General features: G+C 35.6%; 4 protein-coding genes across 6 annotated transcripts; 1 reads left to right on the top strand and 3 right to left on the bottom strand.

Moving 5' to 3' along the window:
- Nucleotides 1-132: 132 nt before the first annotated feature.
- Nucleotides 133-2,263, bottom strand: tmem109 (transmembrane protein 109). Its single transcript, XM_058783152.1, has 3 exons — nt 1,750-2,263; nt 1,303-1,405; nt 133-1,210 (listed from the first exon to the last, which is right to left on the bottom strand). Exons 1-3 carry the CDS (start codon nt 1,945-1,947, stop codon nt 855-857), a joined length of 657 nt encoding a protein of 218 aa, XP_058639135.1. The 5' UTR covers nt 1,948-2,263; the 3' UTR covers nt 133-854.
- A 166-nt stretch (nt 2,264-2,429) lies between these two features.
- si:dkey-9i23.14 (uncharacterized) lies at nt 2,430-5,661 on the bottom strand. 2 transcript variants are annotated; one of them, XM_058783130.1, is made up of 7 exons: nt 5,354-5,661; nt 4,664-4,806; nt 4,255-4,350; nt 3,990-4,150; nt 3,147-3,230; nt 2,878-3,040; nt 2,430-2,780 (listed from the first exon to the last, which is right to left on the bottom strand). In XM_058783130.1, the coding sequence occupies exons 2-7, from the start codon at nt 4,796-4,798 to the stop codon at nt 2,637-2,639; spliced, it is 783 nt and encodes a 260-aa protein (XP_058639113.1). In that variant the 5' UTR covers nt 4,799-4,806; nt 5,354-5,661; the 3' UTR covers nt 2,430-2,636. The 2 variants fall into 2 exon arrangements, with proteins under 2 accessions (XP_058639113.1, XP_058639124.1); XM_058783141.1 differs by lacking the exons at nt 4,255-4,350; nt 4,664-4,806 and having other exon boundaries at nt 5,354-5,461.
- A 5,424-nt stretch (nt 5,662-11,085) lies between these two features.
- tmem176 (transmembrane protein 176) lies at nt 11,086-13,275 on the bottom strand. Its single transcript, XM_058779768.1, has 6 exons — nt 13,143-13,275; nt 12,218-12,328; nt 12,016-12,072; nt 11,682-11,828; nt 11,482-11,598; nt 11,086-11,310 (listed from the first exon to the last, which is right to left on the bottom strand). The coding sequence occupies exons 1-6, from the start codon at nt 13,266-13,268 to the stop codon at nt 11,296-11,298; spliced, it is 573 nt and encodes a 190-aa protein (XP_058635751.1). The 5' UTR covers nt 13,269-13,275; the 3' UTR covers nt 11,086-11,295.
- A 290-nt stretch (nt 13,276-13,565) lies between these two features.
- On the top strand, nt 13,566-15,870 carry si:dkey-9i23.16 (uncharacterized protein LOC571915 homolog). Of its 2 annotated transcripts, XM_058779781.1 has the most exons (6): nt 13,566-13,691; nt 14,261-14,379; nt 14,528-14,638; nt 14,856-14,912; nt 14,993-15,148; nt 15,440-15,870. In XM_058779781.1, exons 2-6 carry the CDS (start codon nt 14,293-14,295, stop codon nt 15,545-15,547), a joined length of 519 nt encoding a protein of 172 aa, XP_058635764.1. In that variant the 5' UTR covers nt 13,566-13,691; nt 14,261-14,292; the 3' UTR covers nt 15,548-15,870. The 2 variants fall into 2 exon arrangements, with proteins under 2 accessions (XP_058635764.1, XP_058635772.1); XM_058779789.1 differs by lacking the exon at nt 13,566-13,691 and having other exon boundaries at nt 14,290-14,428.
- The last annotated feature ends 334 nt before the right edge of the window (nt 15,871-16,204 follow it).

Raw genomic sequence — 16,204 nt, forward strand, 5'->3', positions numbered from 1 at the left:
TTTGAACTATAATTAGAAGAATGACAATAAACATCATTATCATAATCATTATTCATGTTATTTTTAATGTCTGCACATAGTCAGAATCAAGCATCTCTAGGATTTTATGAAAACAGACATTGCAACCAGTAAGGTTTCAGTAATTTCTCCGTAACACAAAAGATTCCACTGGATTCAAGGGGATATATAGAATTGGGTGTAACAAAAAAGGAAAACCATCTCCAATAGAATAAATAGTGGTGGAGAATCTGGAACTTGCGCAGAGGATTTACAACTGCATGAGACTGAATGCAGAGGCAAATTTTTCAGTTATTTGCAACAGCAAATGTTGTTTTTGTGACTTTAGGGATTCATCTTAGGTTTATTCACTCCAAACAGAGTCATGGAAAAAATGCAGTGGACTGTTGCCAAGATGACCATTTATTGGACAGGGCTTTTGTCAACAAATTTATCATAATGAATTGATTAAATACAGTTCGTACTGTAGCCCTGTGCATCACATCCCTGAATAATAAATAACAAAAACATAATTATTTAAATGCAGTGTGAAGACATTTGCTGTTCTCTGTACCTTAAGACTCCAGAAACGGTGTTTGAACATTAGATTCAGTCCTTTTGTTAACAATTAAACCCCTCGAATGCTAGATCCAATTGTGCTATGGGACCCTAAGACAAAGTTTTACTTGAGAATCAATAATCTTGGAATACTGAAGCACCTTCTAAGTTTAGATAAACAAAATGCACATGTGGATCTATTGCAGGGTCACAATATCATGCTGGATTCCATCCTTAGATTTACAACTGCAGTAAAGAGAAAAGAAAATTATACTTCTGGTCTGACAAGAGTATCCCTGTCAATCCATTTTGTTTTTCTCCATCTCTCTTAACCGTCTCTCCAGCATCTTGATTTTGTCCTCGAGGTGCCTATCTGGCTTTGCAGATGTTGTACCGATTCCTAACAGCACACAAACACATGCCAGGCCCGCTAGTCTTATTGCTGTGGTTTCTGCAGAGGCTCCAGTGTCGCTGAGAATCAATCCAAACATGCCTATGGCAAAGGTGACCTTCAGCAGCCACAGAGCCTGCCTTATAGCTCCAACAACCAAACTCAGGATGAAGGATATTATCCAGTAGGCCACAACAACCAGAAGGGCCCACTGAGCGACAAAAATCACTCCCTCCGGAGTAACTTTTTGGAAAGGTAGCTTGGCTAGATAAAAACATGAATGAAAACATGCATGTGAGAATGTGTTTTGGTTTAAATAAATTGAAACTTTCAAGTATGATTTTCTGTATATTTACCATAAATTCCGGCTGATTCCAAGATTTCCATAACATACTGGATGACCATATTAAGGGCTGATGCCACTGCATCTGACAGCCATTTTACACCACTTTGTAGAAACTGATTCCCATGAATAAACAAATACAACATAATTAACCTTATGTTTTTTTTTTCCAAGGAAAAGAACTTGCCAGTACAGCAAGCATCATTATGTAGTAGCTAATATACGTTGCATTAGCAAATTAGCAAACCAAGTGGCAAATGACTCTTCTTAGAATCACCTTCACTTTTCTTAGCCATTTTTAACTTTCATCAGCTGGTGTCAAGGTAATTTCAGAGATTTTGTCAAATGTTTTGATTGGTTGCCACTTGGTTTCTCATAGAGCAGGCATTAATTATATTATACAATGCCACACAAAGTTTAGTACAAACTTGATAAGAGTATTTTTACAGTGTAAGCTCACCTTGAGAGACAAGTCGACTCTCTTTTCACCAAATGTAGAGACCAGGCAACTGTGGGCTTCCTCGAACAAACTTGTGATGATGGACCGCACATTTTTTAGGGGACTAGACTGCTCGCCCCATTCCAAAGAGTGACACAACGGTATCAGTAGATATGAAACTGAAAGTACAAGTGTGGTAAAATAGAAACACCGGCCCATTTTAAAAAGTAGCTTTAACTACGCTTATAACACGCCGTAGCAAACAAGTGTGTTTAAACTCGTATTCGTACTACTCGCAAACGACGGGTTAAAGAAACAACTTGAAAACAACTGACGGGCAATACTACTGAGGTCCTAAGTCAGGGGGGATTACTAAATGAAGTTTAAGATGGGCATTTTTATATCAGAAATGCAATTACGGAGGATTCCAGATCTATCCTTCACTAATAAACCCGAGTTTTACGGAACTAATCCATAAAGCGTTCCTTTTCCCGTAGCAATGCTTGCTTCCTCTTTCCTGGAAGAAGCAACCCTGCCGCCTACCGATGACTCGAGACTACGTGCTCTTTATCCAGAAGAACGTCTCATGAATTGAACTCGCATGAGAATTGTGAAAGACCAAGCTTAGCCTTTAGAAAACGTTTGAAAATGCCAGGGGGGAAAAGGCGTATAAATTCGTGTTCTACCTTTATTGTAAAAAAAACAAAGCAGAGACTATTGTGTGCACCACAAGCTAACAGCATGCCACACATTTAGTAGTATACATTTATTATTAGTATTATTAGTAGTTTATTTAATACAATTTATCAGCAGTGTATTTATTTTCCTCATACATATACAGAACAATAGCACAATGAAAAAGAAAGTCACAAATGCAGAATAATTATGCTGACAAAAAGATTACTCTTTTATCTATGAGCATGATTTGCCTTGTACAGCAGATAGTCTTCTTTAGTGGGGCAAATCACCGTGAAAAGAGGGTCAAAAAGAGCCATGATTGCTGTCTCATTTCGAGCATTCTCCATGGCTGTCTGTCCCCGCACATCTTTCTCCTAAGAGTGAAGAGGTTAAAAAATAGGGATGCATTTTTTTAAATAAACATTAAAAGCCTAAAAAAATTGTATTGTCCAATCAGATAGTAGTTCAAACCAGTGGCGTGGCTCCATATTCCAGTAGTTTGGTGATCATGGACTTGTCTTTCAGATAAACTGCCTCATGCATTACTGTCCGTCCATCATAGTCTTTAGTGTCCATGTCGACTCCTGATAGAGCCCAGGCACGCAGCAAAGGGTAATCTCTGTTCTGTACCGCTCTGTAGAGTGACAGGTTACACAAAAATAAGCTCCTAGACGCATAAAAATATATTATAAAGCATATTACAGGGGGAAGTAGTGAGATATTATATGATTAATGCTTACTGGATCATTTCCATGGCAATTCTCACAGGGTGCAGATTAACAGTGAATTCTTTCATGTGCAGGAGTTTGACAGCATGACAGGCCCTAAAAGAAACACCAGTCTATGTATGTGCTGGAAACACAGTTACACTGACATGTTCAAGCTGAGCATGAACAAATGGTTTTACTGCCCCCTATTGTTAATTTGAATTAAATTGAGCTAAAATTCCCTATAGTGAAATGGGCAGCTGTCAATAGAGGGCTGCAGTGATGACATTTTTGTGCTGGTTCCCTCAACAATGGGATTTTGCTTTTGGAAAAAATTGCAGAAAAATTGCAAAAAATAAGCTATGTGGCCTAACAAAAGTTTATGATTCCGACAACTCTTTTGGTCTTTATTTAAAAACATTTTCCCTGAAAGTTTGCATCTGAATAGTTTGCGAGAGTGCGATGAGGCTGTAAAAGCGAATAGAATTGTAGTGAGTAGAATTAATTACCTATTTAAAAAAAAAAACAAGGAGGTACCGTATTACTGATGTATTTTATGTTGTAGAATAAAATGTGAAAACATTTTCTAAAAAGATAAGAGTTTTTCTTAAAAGTTTTCTTAAAGTTTCAGACATTTAACCAAAAATCCTGTTGACTTCGAGACAATGGAACTGGAAGTGCTGAAATGCTCACTCATTTCCAGGTTATGGCCTACAAAAATATGTCACCCCTGCAGCACTCTTTAAAGGCCGGACAGGAGCAACACATAGATGATACACACATACACATAGATGAAACAGAAGTTGACATACTTTACTACTCAAAAGTGTCAGCTCAATCAACCGATTTCAGATCACAGAGGTGTACTGTAAATACCTGTTCTTAATGGCCATGTAAAATGGGCAGTGTCCAAAACGGTTCACCTTATGAGGAGACGCTCCCTTTGCAAGCAGGAACTTAATCATGTCTAAGTTCCCCAACTCACAGGCTGTATGAAGCGGCGTGACATCATCATAGGTTCTGCAATTGGCACCCATCTTTTAAATAAATAATAAAGAAATCACTTTAGGTACAAAATAGGTTTAAATTCAAAATTTTTGCTGTCCACATTTTTGGTTTAGGAAATCTGAAGTTTAGTAACCTTCTCTAGGAGGGCGCTTAGAGAGAAGAAATCATTGTTTTCCACAGCTACGCAAGCAAAACATGGTATGATTCTGTCAACAAGCGATCTCCTTATCTAAGAGATAGCAGAGTAATTTCAAGCACAATGGACATATATTAATAATTTTCATATAAAGTTCAACTTGACATATTATCAAAGAACAGGTGAAGCTGGTCTAAATTTGTTTAACAATCAAGTCGGGATGGAATCAAAGCTATATGGATGTAAAATATTACATTTAAGGTGTCAGCACAGTTATTCCGTTGAATAACAGACCTGTCTGTATAATCAATGTTAAGTTCAAATATAAAGTTTCCAGCCTAAAAAAAAATAATTATTGTGTCATTATTGTGTTACTGGCACTGTGAGCAAGCAAGTCTATTCATGCCTGGACTTCTTTGCCAAGTAGCCACTTAAGTTTCAGCACTTTGCCCAGTCTATGCAGAAACTCTTTGTCTCGGACCACCACTCTGTTAATGATGATGGGCTTGAAGCTGGTATTCACCACAGCTGGTTTCTGCATCACAGAAACTATGATAGAGACATAAAGCAAGGTGATTTGTTAGTTTTAAAATGAAAAGTTCTAGAAATATTGTGATGCACACAGGAACCAAATTCAATATAGGCTGTACACTTATGGCATGGTCTTTGTAGAAAAACAAGCAAGAGGCTAGATATACTGTGTCAAGGTCAGATAAATCCCATATTTTTACCTTTGAAAAAACATGTTTTGTTCAGATCAACTGGAGTAGGCCTATTAAGAAATCTTAATCTCTTTACCAAGTTAATCATTTTTCGTTTTTTATCACTGATTTGTCATTGACAAACACCGTAGGCTAATAACAGCCCAAAACAAGCAAATGTAAATGGGCTCCACGAGTCGATTCATTACACCATTTTTAGATTTGATTGACTAAAAATCATTTAACGTTAATGGCATTATTTATGATTCTCAGATTTAAGCTAGCACAACAACTCAGAAGGACGCTAAGTTATGAGGGTTGTGTAAAGTTGTTTTACTTTCCCCCCTCAGCTTTACAACAAAGCATAATAGCTTGCCCTGAGACTAGAAACAAACCTTAAATCAAGTAGAGACTGATATATAACAGGATCAGCGAATAAATCGCTTCTGTTGTAGGGAGGACCGTTGCTTGTGTTGTTAGCAACCAACATACGAATCCTTCGTGTAGCTCATGAATATTTAATAGATAACGTTAGTGTGTATGTTGCTTGGTGTTCTGAGCTGCCTATTTAGTTACTTGCTTGTTTATTTTAGTTTATTGTTAGTTTTGGCTTTGACTACTATTTCGTGAATCAATTATTTTTGTATTTTTCCATCATAAAAATCAGTACATAACGGCGAATATCACACAATTCATGATTAATATTCATGAGCTAGGCATTTAGCTCGTGTCATGTGACTGACGATTTGCCTTGTTTCTTCTAGTAACATTTTTTTCCTTTTTTTATTGAACATTGAACAGAATATACATATACAATGGCACTGATGAATGTAAATAAATAAATATTAAGCAAGGCACATATACAATATAAATGCAAAGTAGGCCTACCAATACATTCTGAGAAAGAAAAGAAAAAAGAAAAAAAGAGAAAATGGTGTAAGAGGGGGTCTCTTCATTCCTCTTCAAATAAATCAAGTTCTCTTATTATTCCAACAAGTTTCTGGGCCTTTTTGCTTTTTGTAGCCTATAGACTTTGGTCCAATGATGGAAAGTAGCCTAATTATGAATAAAGTGTCTTTTAAAAACAGAAAAATAAGATCTCATCTTCATACATTTGCATTTATGAAGAACAAAATGTGCCCAGAATCAACATTATATTAATGAAAAAAATCATTATTTTTATCATCTAATAGCATTCCAAACATAATGCGTTTTCAAACAAAATTGGGCAGTGACTGAATTTTTGTCTCTAACCAATAAGACATATTTTCCCAGAAAATTCTGCATACACACAAAAAAGAAAAGATGATCAGTTGTCTCTGTGTGAGCTTGACAGAAAATGCAGGCATTTTCTTCAAAATTAAACCGGTGTCTTAAAAACTCAGAAGAGGGGTATATAGGCTACCATTAAATATTTTAAAATTAGTTTCTTTTGCTTTAGAAGCCACTGAAAAGCTAATATACTGTGTTCGCAATGTTTTAATAGTTGGCTTATCATAAGCTTGCAAAATACAAGTTTTGGTACAAGGATGTTGGATATAGTACAGAATTGAAACAAAGCATTGCTTTGAGGTCTTTACCATTAAAGAGAAGTGGCAGGAGTTCACATGATCCATCTGGTATGTTAACAAAATTGTTTTGTACTAGATTTATAAAACCTTTTGGAATGGCACTGTATTTGGAACAGAAGTCACTGAAGGATAACAAACTCCCATCCTCGTTCAATAAATGAAGAACTGACCAAACACCATTTTCAAGCCAATCAAGAATACATAGAGACTTATATCTAAACAGAATAAACCTATTGTTCCACACTGGGGTTCTGTGTGGAGTGAAATTGTGATTTTATAATAATTTCCAATACAGTAAGACCTGTTGGTGAAAGGAAGAAAATTTGACTGGTACACTCTTAAAAAAAAAAAGGTGCTTTGTGACCCTGTATGGTTCCATGAAGAACCTTTTATATCCAAAGAACCTTTCCATTGCACAAAAGGTTCTTTGTAGCACAGAAAGGTTCTTTAGACTAATATTTTTAGACTAAGACTTTATTTTTTTTATTTTTTGGAAAGTGAACTAAATTGTCCTGTCTGGTCAAGAACTCATTCCAAACTCATTTTCTATTAGTTGCGTTCAGTTATAGTGCAATATAAAGTATTAATTTAGAGTTATATAAATAGTGTGTTTATTAATTAAAGAAAGACCAGTAGATCAGCCCCTTTATATCTATTATCTTATATTATCTTATTATCTTATCTTATATTTTAATGCTGTTTTTTTGACTCAAAAATTATTAGGCTAGTTATTTTACAAAAGCAAAATTTGTCTGCAATCATGTTTTAAAATGAAATAAAAAGGCTGAGGTAGGCTATAGGCTACAAAATCTTAAAATATAAAAGTTCCACTTTGTCTCACTAAATTTTGCATCTATATGAATTACAAAATTAGATGAATTAGCTTCTGATAATATGACGCACTGATCGATTTAATCATGATGGTGTGACTGTATCAAAAATATAAAATATTATTGGGGAATGTAAATTTATTTATTTACATTCATCAGGATGCGTTTTCTGAGAGTCTGACAGAAATCGACGGTAAGTGTGCATACATAGAACTATTTTAATAGCTAGAACAAAATATCAAGGGTTATTTATTGTTGTTTTTTCTAACTGGTGAAAAATCTAATTTTAAATGGTTTTATCTGCCAAAATGAGGTGTAGAGCAGTTTCTTCGCTCCATTCGCCGATGTTCGAGGCATTGGGAAGACTGTCCGTTATTTTTGAATCTCTCCAAAAGGCTAACGGTAAGTGAATTCATGTAATCATTATAAATATCATATGTACTGAAATAAAACATTGTTTATTCGTTCTTTGTTTGTGTGGTCATGAGTGGTTAAATGGTAAAATCAACCTTAATCCAGTGAGGTAACGTTAGACTAGTCTGTTAGTTAAATGGTCATTTTAAATGTTCTTATCTGCCCAAACGAGGTGAGCAGGCCTCGGCCTGTCGCTCATTCCTCCACACGCACACACCGATCACACCAAACCTCCGACTGTCGCTAAACATATCGGAAGCATCTGTGAAATACTTTATCAAGAACGACACATCATAATTTTACAAGAAAGAAACTTGTTTATGATTTTTATTTATTTTTTTGCCAAATGCAGTTTCGCGCCGTTTCTTCCTGCTCTCTTCACTTCAGGCGCCCGTGCTGACAGGTTGCGTTTCCTCAGAGTCTGACAGAAATCGACGGTAAGTGCATAAATATAAGTATTTTAAATAACCAAAACACACTATCAAAGGGTTTGTATTGTTTTTCTAATTGGTGAAAAATAATCTCATTTTTAACAAAAATGTGTGTTTGACAGCCTACATCCTTCATTCATAGACACTGCTGTGATTTAGGTTAAAATGCTTAAATACTCCGTACATATCAAACAATCTGTAATAACAGACAAGGCAACAGTGACCAGATAATAAAAACAGTGCTTAATATTTTAAAGGGTTCATGAACTAGGACAAAGTAAAAGGGTCATAAACTGAGAAACTGTTTTTATTAAATCACTGTTTATTTCCTACAAACCCTAAAAATGTTTGTTGTCACAGGATCCTCTATACCCAACCCCAACCATCGTCCTAAAAGACTGTGAAGACGGGAACCCTTTAACCAGTGGCTCAGTTACCATTCAGATGGATGGAGAGGATATGGTCAAAGATGATGGGGGCACTGATATTTCCCTCGCTCTCAGCCTCCTGTACTCACTCTACCAAATATACAATGTTGCGTATCCAAAATATTTGAGAAAGACCTTGACGTTTTTGGAGGCTTTCGTTTCCCAAAAGACTATACCTGTCCCTGTATGTGTACAGAGGGTTTATAATTCCCTGTAGATTCCCTGTAATCAAAACACGGTGTCTCTCACACCGAGAGGCACGCACACACACACGCACTTCCCTGTATGTAGAGATAACTCAAACACACTTACACAGACACACAAAAACAATTCACAGGTGTAAAGATACTCGAATCGCAGTTGAACGATTCACAGGCATTTTCCAAATGGAAGTGATCATCCCTGTCCCCTTGTAGTGGACACGGTATCATTATGCAGTCGTTTGGAATGCACTTCCAAAAAGGGAGCAATGTAATTTCCTCATCTTCAGCTGGGTTGTTCCTGTGACAATGCAGCATGGTCTCTGTCAGCAGATGTCGCTGTTTTAATGTCATGTTTTTTTTTGTTAGCAATAACTGTTGTAAATAAACATTTTATATTTAAATATGTTTCAATTTAAATTAAATACGATTTGAATGCACGACGCAGAGGCAAAGAAGGTGGTTGCCTCCGCGAAGTGCATTCAAATTGTTTAATGCACAGCTAGCTGTTGATTTATCCCGTTTATGCCATGGTCATTTGCCAGCATTCACATACTAAAGATGTTAATAATATTTGCGCTGCAATATTTGACGATAAAAATGACGGTTATTTTTGTCTGTATTACTATTCAACTGTCACTGTATGTTACTATGTTTACCAATGTTTATAGGAAGCGCATTAATATGGAACGTGATTAAACTGACCTGGAACTACCTGTGCAGTTCAACGAATTTAATCAACACCTGCCAGCCAATCAGAATCGAGTATTCAGACAGACCATGGCATAAGCTAATATATAAAAACTAATATGTATGACTTTTAAATATCAAATAGGCAATTTTTTTATGCCTATACAGATCGTGCTGCATTGTCACAGGAACATCCCAGCTGAAGAGGAAATTACATCGCTCCCCACTACAAGGGGACAGGGATGATCACTTCCATTTGGAAAATGCCCGTGAATCGTTCAACCGCGAGTCGTGTATCATTACACCCTACACACAACACATACACTCACATACGTACACACACAACACATACACTCGCACGTTTATATTAAACTGCAGATAAATTTAATTGTTTTTGAAAATTCATAGTCTTTCCATCACTTTTGGATGTTGAAACAGTATTTGTTTGCAGATGGTATGCAATTCATCGTTACAATTCTCGAGTCTAAGATGTATCAGTTTAAGGCTTTCTTTTTGAAAGAAATGCGTTTCTCTGTGAAGGAAGTTTTTAATTCCCTGTAGTTAAAATTAATTAAGCCATCTTAAGTTGCATATTTATTTGTTGTTGCTGCTGCTGTTTATCTTACAAGTATCTGTACTGTTTTATATTGTACTGTTTTTATTGTATTTTTTTTCTACTGTTTTCTGGTTTGTGTGTTTATTTAATGCTGTTTTCAGTTTGATTTTGGGCAATTTGTCTGCTTTATTAATTTTGGTTGCCTACTCATATGACTTTATGTGGCACAAGGAATAAAAGTATAATAAACATGCATTTATTCCTATTCCTGGATTTCTTTGTATGTTTGCCAACTATATTGGGGCCATGAAGAACCTTTTCATGAATGGTTCCACAAAGAACCTAATAAAGTGCCATGAAGAACTGCAAGGGGTTCTTTTAAGAACCTTTGAAAAGGGTTCTTTGCAATACCAAAAAAGGTTCTTTATGGCACTAAGAAAAAAAAGGTTCTTCAAGGAACCATTTAATAAAAGGTTCTTCAGGAAACCAAAAAAGGTTCTTCTATGGCATCGCTGCGAAACCCCCTTTTTGGTTCTTCCTGGCACCTTTTTTTTTAAAGAGAGTAGTCTGGAAACAGTAAAATCATACCTTACACTCTTAAAAATAAAGGTGCTTCACGATGCCATAGAAGAACCTTTCGGTATAAATAAGAGCTAATGAAGAACCTTTTAATATCTGGAGAACATTTATGTTCCATAAAAGGTTCTTTTTGGCAAAAGAAGGCTCTTAAGATTATACAAAGGTAAGAAAGAGATGGTTCTTTGAAAAATCCTTTGACTGAATGGTTCTTTGTGGAACCAAAAATGGTTCTTCTATGGCATCGCTGTAAAGAACCTTTTGCACCTTTATTTTTAAGAGTGTAGTAGGAAATCAATTCCACCCAATTTTCTAAATAAACCTCTTGGAATACAAAACTTTCTTCTAGTAGGCTAACTAACAAACAACGTAGAGCCAAAATGATGGGAACAAGGTGCTGTTTCAAGTTGTAAAATAAAACCACAAAAGACCATCTTTAAATGTAATTTTAATAATAGTTAAAAAACAATCTTTATATGTTTATTTTGATTATTTATATAAAAGTATACAATTCACATTAAACTTTTCAACACTTTGGCTAAATGCACTGGTACAAGAAAAACCACATGTAGGCTATATGAAGTGGATAGTTTAAGGACCTCTGATTTAAATCCAGAAATGTCATGGGATTAAGCAGGATGTTATTCAGTCACGGTCTGAGAGAGAAAGAGGAAAATCCACATTAGAAACTCACCTTTGAAGCATACTTTGAATTGAATAAATAATTTGAATAACTTATAAATGAATTAGGCAGTTCAAAATCAATAGTAACAACACACACACGCACACACACATATAATATAATATTTTTCTAACTAAATATTTACCGCATAGCCTGTAAAGTTCCTCCTCTGATTATACAGTATAAGTGTAAAAGCAGAGGACATTGCTGTCTGGACCACACTGACCATGGAGATGGTTATCTTCAATCCCATGCTGAAATACTGATTTAAAGAAAGAATCCTTACTAAAATATACAACTGTTAATATAATAGAAGTCTCACATATGAGGGTATGAGATACATACAGTGGCATAATACTGGTGGTCACACATCAGGTGTGGTCCCTCATAGCATTTGGTTACCGGATTGAAAGCAATGTCAGTATAGTATAGGATAAGTGCAATAACTGAGATGATAATGGTCACAGCAGAGACTGCCAAACAAACAGAGACCTAAAGACAAGTGCAAATTTTATTATTTTTGTCTTTTTGGTTGTTTATTTTGAATTTTTGTTATACAGAATATGATGCTGATGTGGAGCCATTGCATTTGATTACGAGTGAAATACAAGAACGGCATATGCCAGTCTCTAAAATGTGCTCTAACAGTTTATCTGTCTTTCTGTAAATTCAAACTCACTGCTTTCATGTTGGCATATTTTTCCAATGCTATTGCAGCTGTGCCTGAAATGACAAACTGTTTGGAAAAAAAGAAACAAAACATGAAGTTCAGTGATAGGTCTATTGTTGGCGGATATACAATTTACTGTGCATTCCTTTAAATACTTTGCTATCACCTTAAACTATTATATAACCATGTCCTAACGTATAGTGTAATTTACCATTAGGCCACTCCACCATGGCACACCAAAGTTAAGTATTATTGTCCTCTCAGAGGAGAGCAGAGGAATAGAATAGGAGATGATCAGCAATCCTATTACTATCTGAGCGACCTATGAGAGACAGAAAAAAGAGGGGTGGCTCTGCATGAATTTCATACATCAAGTAAAATATAACTTGGGTTTTTGTAATCTACTGTAGATGAGAGTAAATTTAAATCAGTTTTAGCTGAGGTGTGACGTTAAACTGTTTCTGATAGTATCTTAAACAAAAATGATCTTTCTTCTATAATCATTATTCAGTGTTTAGCCCTTCTTTCACATTTACACAATATAATATAGTGCTAAATTATAAATATAGTCAAGAATATACAAAAAATATTAAGGACAGAATCTTTTTATTTATAAGACTGGAACACACAAATCAGAAGTGTTTTATATTTAATGTACTACACTATATTTGTAGTTTTAAATGTAGATTTTCTTGAAATATTATTTAACATAACTATAAATGTTGTAATGTATAGTCTAATTAAATGATCGACTTTGTTACTTAAAATGGTAAAAATGCAGGGGCCATTAAACCCCTAACAACAGCTGTATACTGGAAATATAGAATTAATTATTTCAGAGGAAATTCTATTTTAAAGTGTGTTTTTAATCACCATGTTCCCTGAATCAGGAGCCCTAAGAGATTTTGAAGTCTAAGATGTAAGGTGCAAAGAAAATGTAAATTTACACACATTGCTGGTATACAAATGTATTGTGACCGAGAAGACATTTGCTTTAAGTTAATTTATGAAATTACCAGTGAAAAGAAGCCCTGTTTGCTTTCAAGATGTAAAATTGTACCGGAAAAGCTCCCTGAGAGAACCTGTGCGGAGCACAATCATTTAAGATTATTGAAGCCATAACGACGTTCACTCACCCCGAATATTTTGGGCTCCCCCTTCTCGATGCTGTCCCGCAGAGCTTTTTGTTTGTCTTGTAGTTTTTCCTCTACCTGAGTTGGGCTAGAGTTCACTGAGAGGTCCGTCGACACGGTCAAAGTCATCCTTCGATTACAAGTGAGTTTGTAATAACAAATGCGAAAAATGAAGAACACGGCTGAGTAATGTCAGATGCTTTTCAGAAGTAGAGCGGAATTCCACATGAATGAGTAAATCTGCAGGGATTCTGCACGTTCTTTCAAGTTGTTTGTTGTGTAGCCTACTGGCTGGACCTTCTCCTGTTGCTTGAATGAATCTCTAAGTGCGCAACAATTCCAAAAAGATCTGGGCTTCAATTCTCACTGTAGGCTATTACAAAAACAGTTAGACCCACCCTTGCGTTTTTATGCAAGCATCACAAAGAAAAGGGGTCTGTCCAGCCCCCTTCTCCCCATAGAAGCTTTTATTGAGCGTCTTCGATCACTTCATAAACAGCTCTGTTCCCCTCAGTCACGAGCTTTCTAGGATTCCCAGAAACTACATTCGAGGTGAGTCGGTCGTGCTTTATTTGAATAAAAATTACATTTGACCGAACATGTTTATCAGTAATATGTGACATACTTTCTAGCTGCATTCATGAGTGTATTTTTGGGTGATACCTGAAACTAGTTTTTAAAAAGTGCATTTAAATCGTGTAGTGGCTTGCAATAGGCTAGTTATCGTGTGCATTTGTGATCGTATACAAACTAATAAAAACGCAAACTGGAGCTGTTTTGAACATCTGGTCAGTCCAGCCCACTTGAGGCAATGCATGTAGTGTACTTTTTTTTTTTCTACCCCTAACCCTAACCCTTTTCCTCTGCACTGCTGTTGAGCAATAGGATTGCATCAAGCTGTGCTGCTGCTCTTCTCTCCAGACACATTTTCTGTATTATATCCGCCCACTTCCTCTCCTCACAAAGATGTTTTTCTTCACCAGCATCTGTATTCCCGCAAAACGTTCCATTAATCCAGGGGGATCAGATCATGTTTCATACCGACTCTCTCACTATTATCTAAGTGTGTAAGGAGCCATTATAATTGTGGATCTGGACTTTGAAATGTTTCTGTTTTTCAGTACCTCAGTTGAGTTTTAGCTGGGTTTTCAAGATGTCAAGCAACCAAATGCCGTCTGCTGACTCGGATCCTCCCAAATTCCATCGCCTGTTCAAGTTTTATGACCCTGAAGTGGTGGCAGTAAGTGGATGTGGGCCAAATAATTTGTCATTAAGGAAGACAGATAATGGTAGTTTGGGATCTTACTGTAACAGTTTTCTTTGAGATGTTTTGCTTAGTGTTGTTCTTGTTTGAATTTTTACTCTCACCGTGTGTTTTCCCTCTCTAGCTTACGGCAATATTATTAGGTTTGTTCCAGCTCCTCCTGACTATACCAACCTACAGCGTCAGCCTTGATATAAAATATTTGTTTATGTGCCCCCTCTGTGTTGGTTCTGTGGTATGTTTATTTCACTACTAAGATACCGTAGTTGTTAAAACACAAAATACATAAATGAACATACACAAAGCAAACATAGCATATAAACACACATCAAAAAGTCCCAGTGACATTCTGCCCATTAATAAGCTTTTGTACAATTGCATAATTTATTCTGACAGTTGCTTTAATGTAAGATCAACTTTCTCTTCTAATTCTGATGTTTTTTTTTATGTAGACTTTGATTGCTGGATCATTTGGTATGGCATCTGAAAGAACTCCTAAGAGAGTACTGGTAAATTCAAGTAACTAGAGCTTCTTATTGGTACACTTTATTCTGACATATAAGCAATTATCTTCTTTTCTCCCTGTAAGTTAAAAAACTGTATGATCTGTGGTCTTGCTGGACTGGTGGGGACACTGATTGGACTTATTCTGTATGGTTATGCTGCAAGTACCTCTCTGGACATCCTTCCTTGCTCACAAGAATCCCATGAAGACCAGTACCCTTGTCTAGAAATGATGTATCAAGTAAGTGAAATGAACTGACGTATCCTGCCATTCACCAGTTACACAAATGAAAATAAAAACTGGCCTGTTTTACACATTAAAATCTGCCCACCTACTTCATTATGTTAACTCCAAAAGATAACACTACATTACAAAACACCATAATACACATATTTAGTGTTGTGACACTATTTTTTATCATGGTTAATGGAGAATGTATCGGCCAGATATATTATTGAATACTTTTAAGTTGATTTAAAAAAAAACAAAAAAAACATGAACTGATTAAATCTTCTCTTTTTGTTTTGACAGAGTTTTTACAAAGCCATCTCTGGGCAGCTGTTGTTTTATAATATTGCAGCTCTGGTTATCCATTGTTTTCTATCATTTTCTGCATTTAAAGGACTGAGAATACATTGAGATTACATTTGCCATACACCACACACTTCTCTTTTAGGCACATATTTTTATGAGCATCTAATCCTTTATATTTTAATTAGTATTTTGCCTCCAAATCATTATCACTGCTATTGTTTTTCCATCCTTGTTTTCTCTTCATAAAAATGTGAATTTACAGTATTTTCATGTGCAAAAAATACAGATTTGAAAGTCTGTGAAACTGGAGACATAACTTACTATACACTGTAAACATTTAACCCACTATTACTGAAAATGTACGTTTATTTGCTACTTTATTATTTTTTAAGTAAAAAAAATAAAATAAAACAATGTTACAACCTTGATGGCATTTTCGACCACTTTTTTTTTTCTTCAGCAGTGAAATCATTGCTAATGAAACGATCAATGAAACTCTTAAAACTATTCAAATCGCAAATTATTGTGTCAAATGAAATGGATATAATCAAATGTGTAAAACACAATGATGAAAACACACAGCTACAGTGCTTGTAATTCCAAAAGCTAGAATACTGTCTCTTTAGTGCTTATATCTGTAAATGTGTGAGACCATTCTTTCTGAAATATTAAACTTTTATATTAAGAAATATTAGGACCAACCCTGCTGCCATGTCACATGGAATATTCCCGTCACATCGGGGTTTCCCTTGCAGTCAGCTG

This window comes from Onychostoma macrolepis, chromosome 01, assembly GCF_012432095.1.
Source record: "Onychostoma macrolepis isolate SWU-2019 chromosome 01, ASM1243209v1, whole genome shotgun sequence".
Taxonomy (NCBI): Eukaryota; Metazoa; Chordata; class Actinopteri; order Cypriniformes; family Cyprinidae; genus Onychostoma; species Onychostoma macrolepis.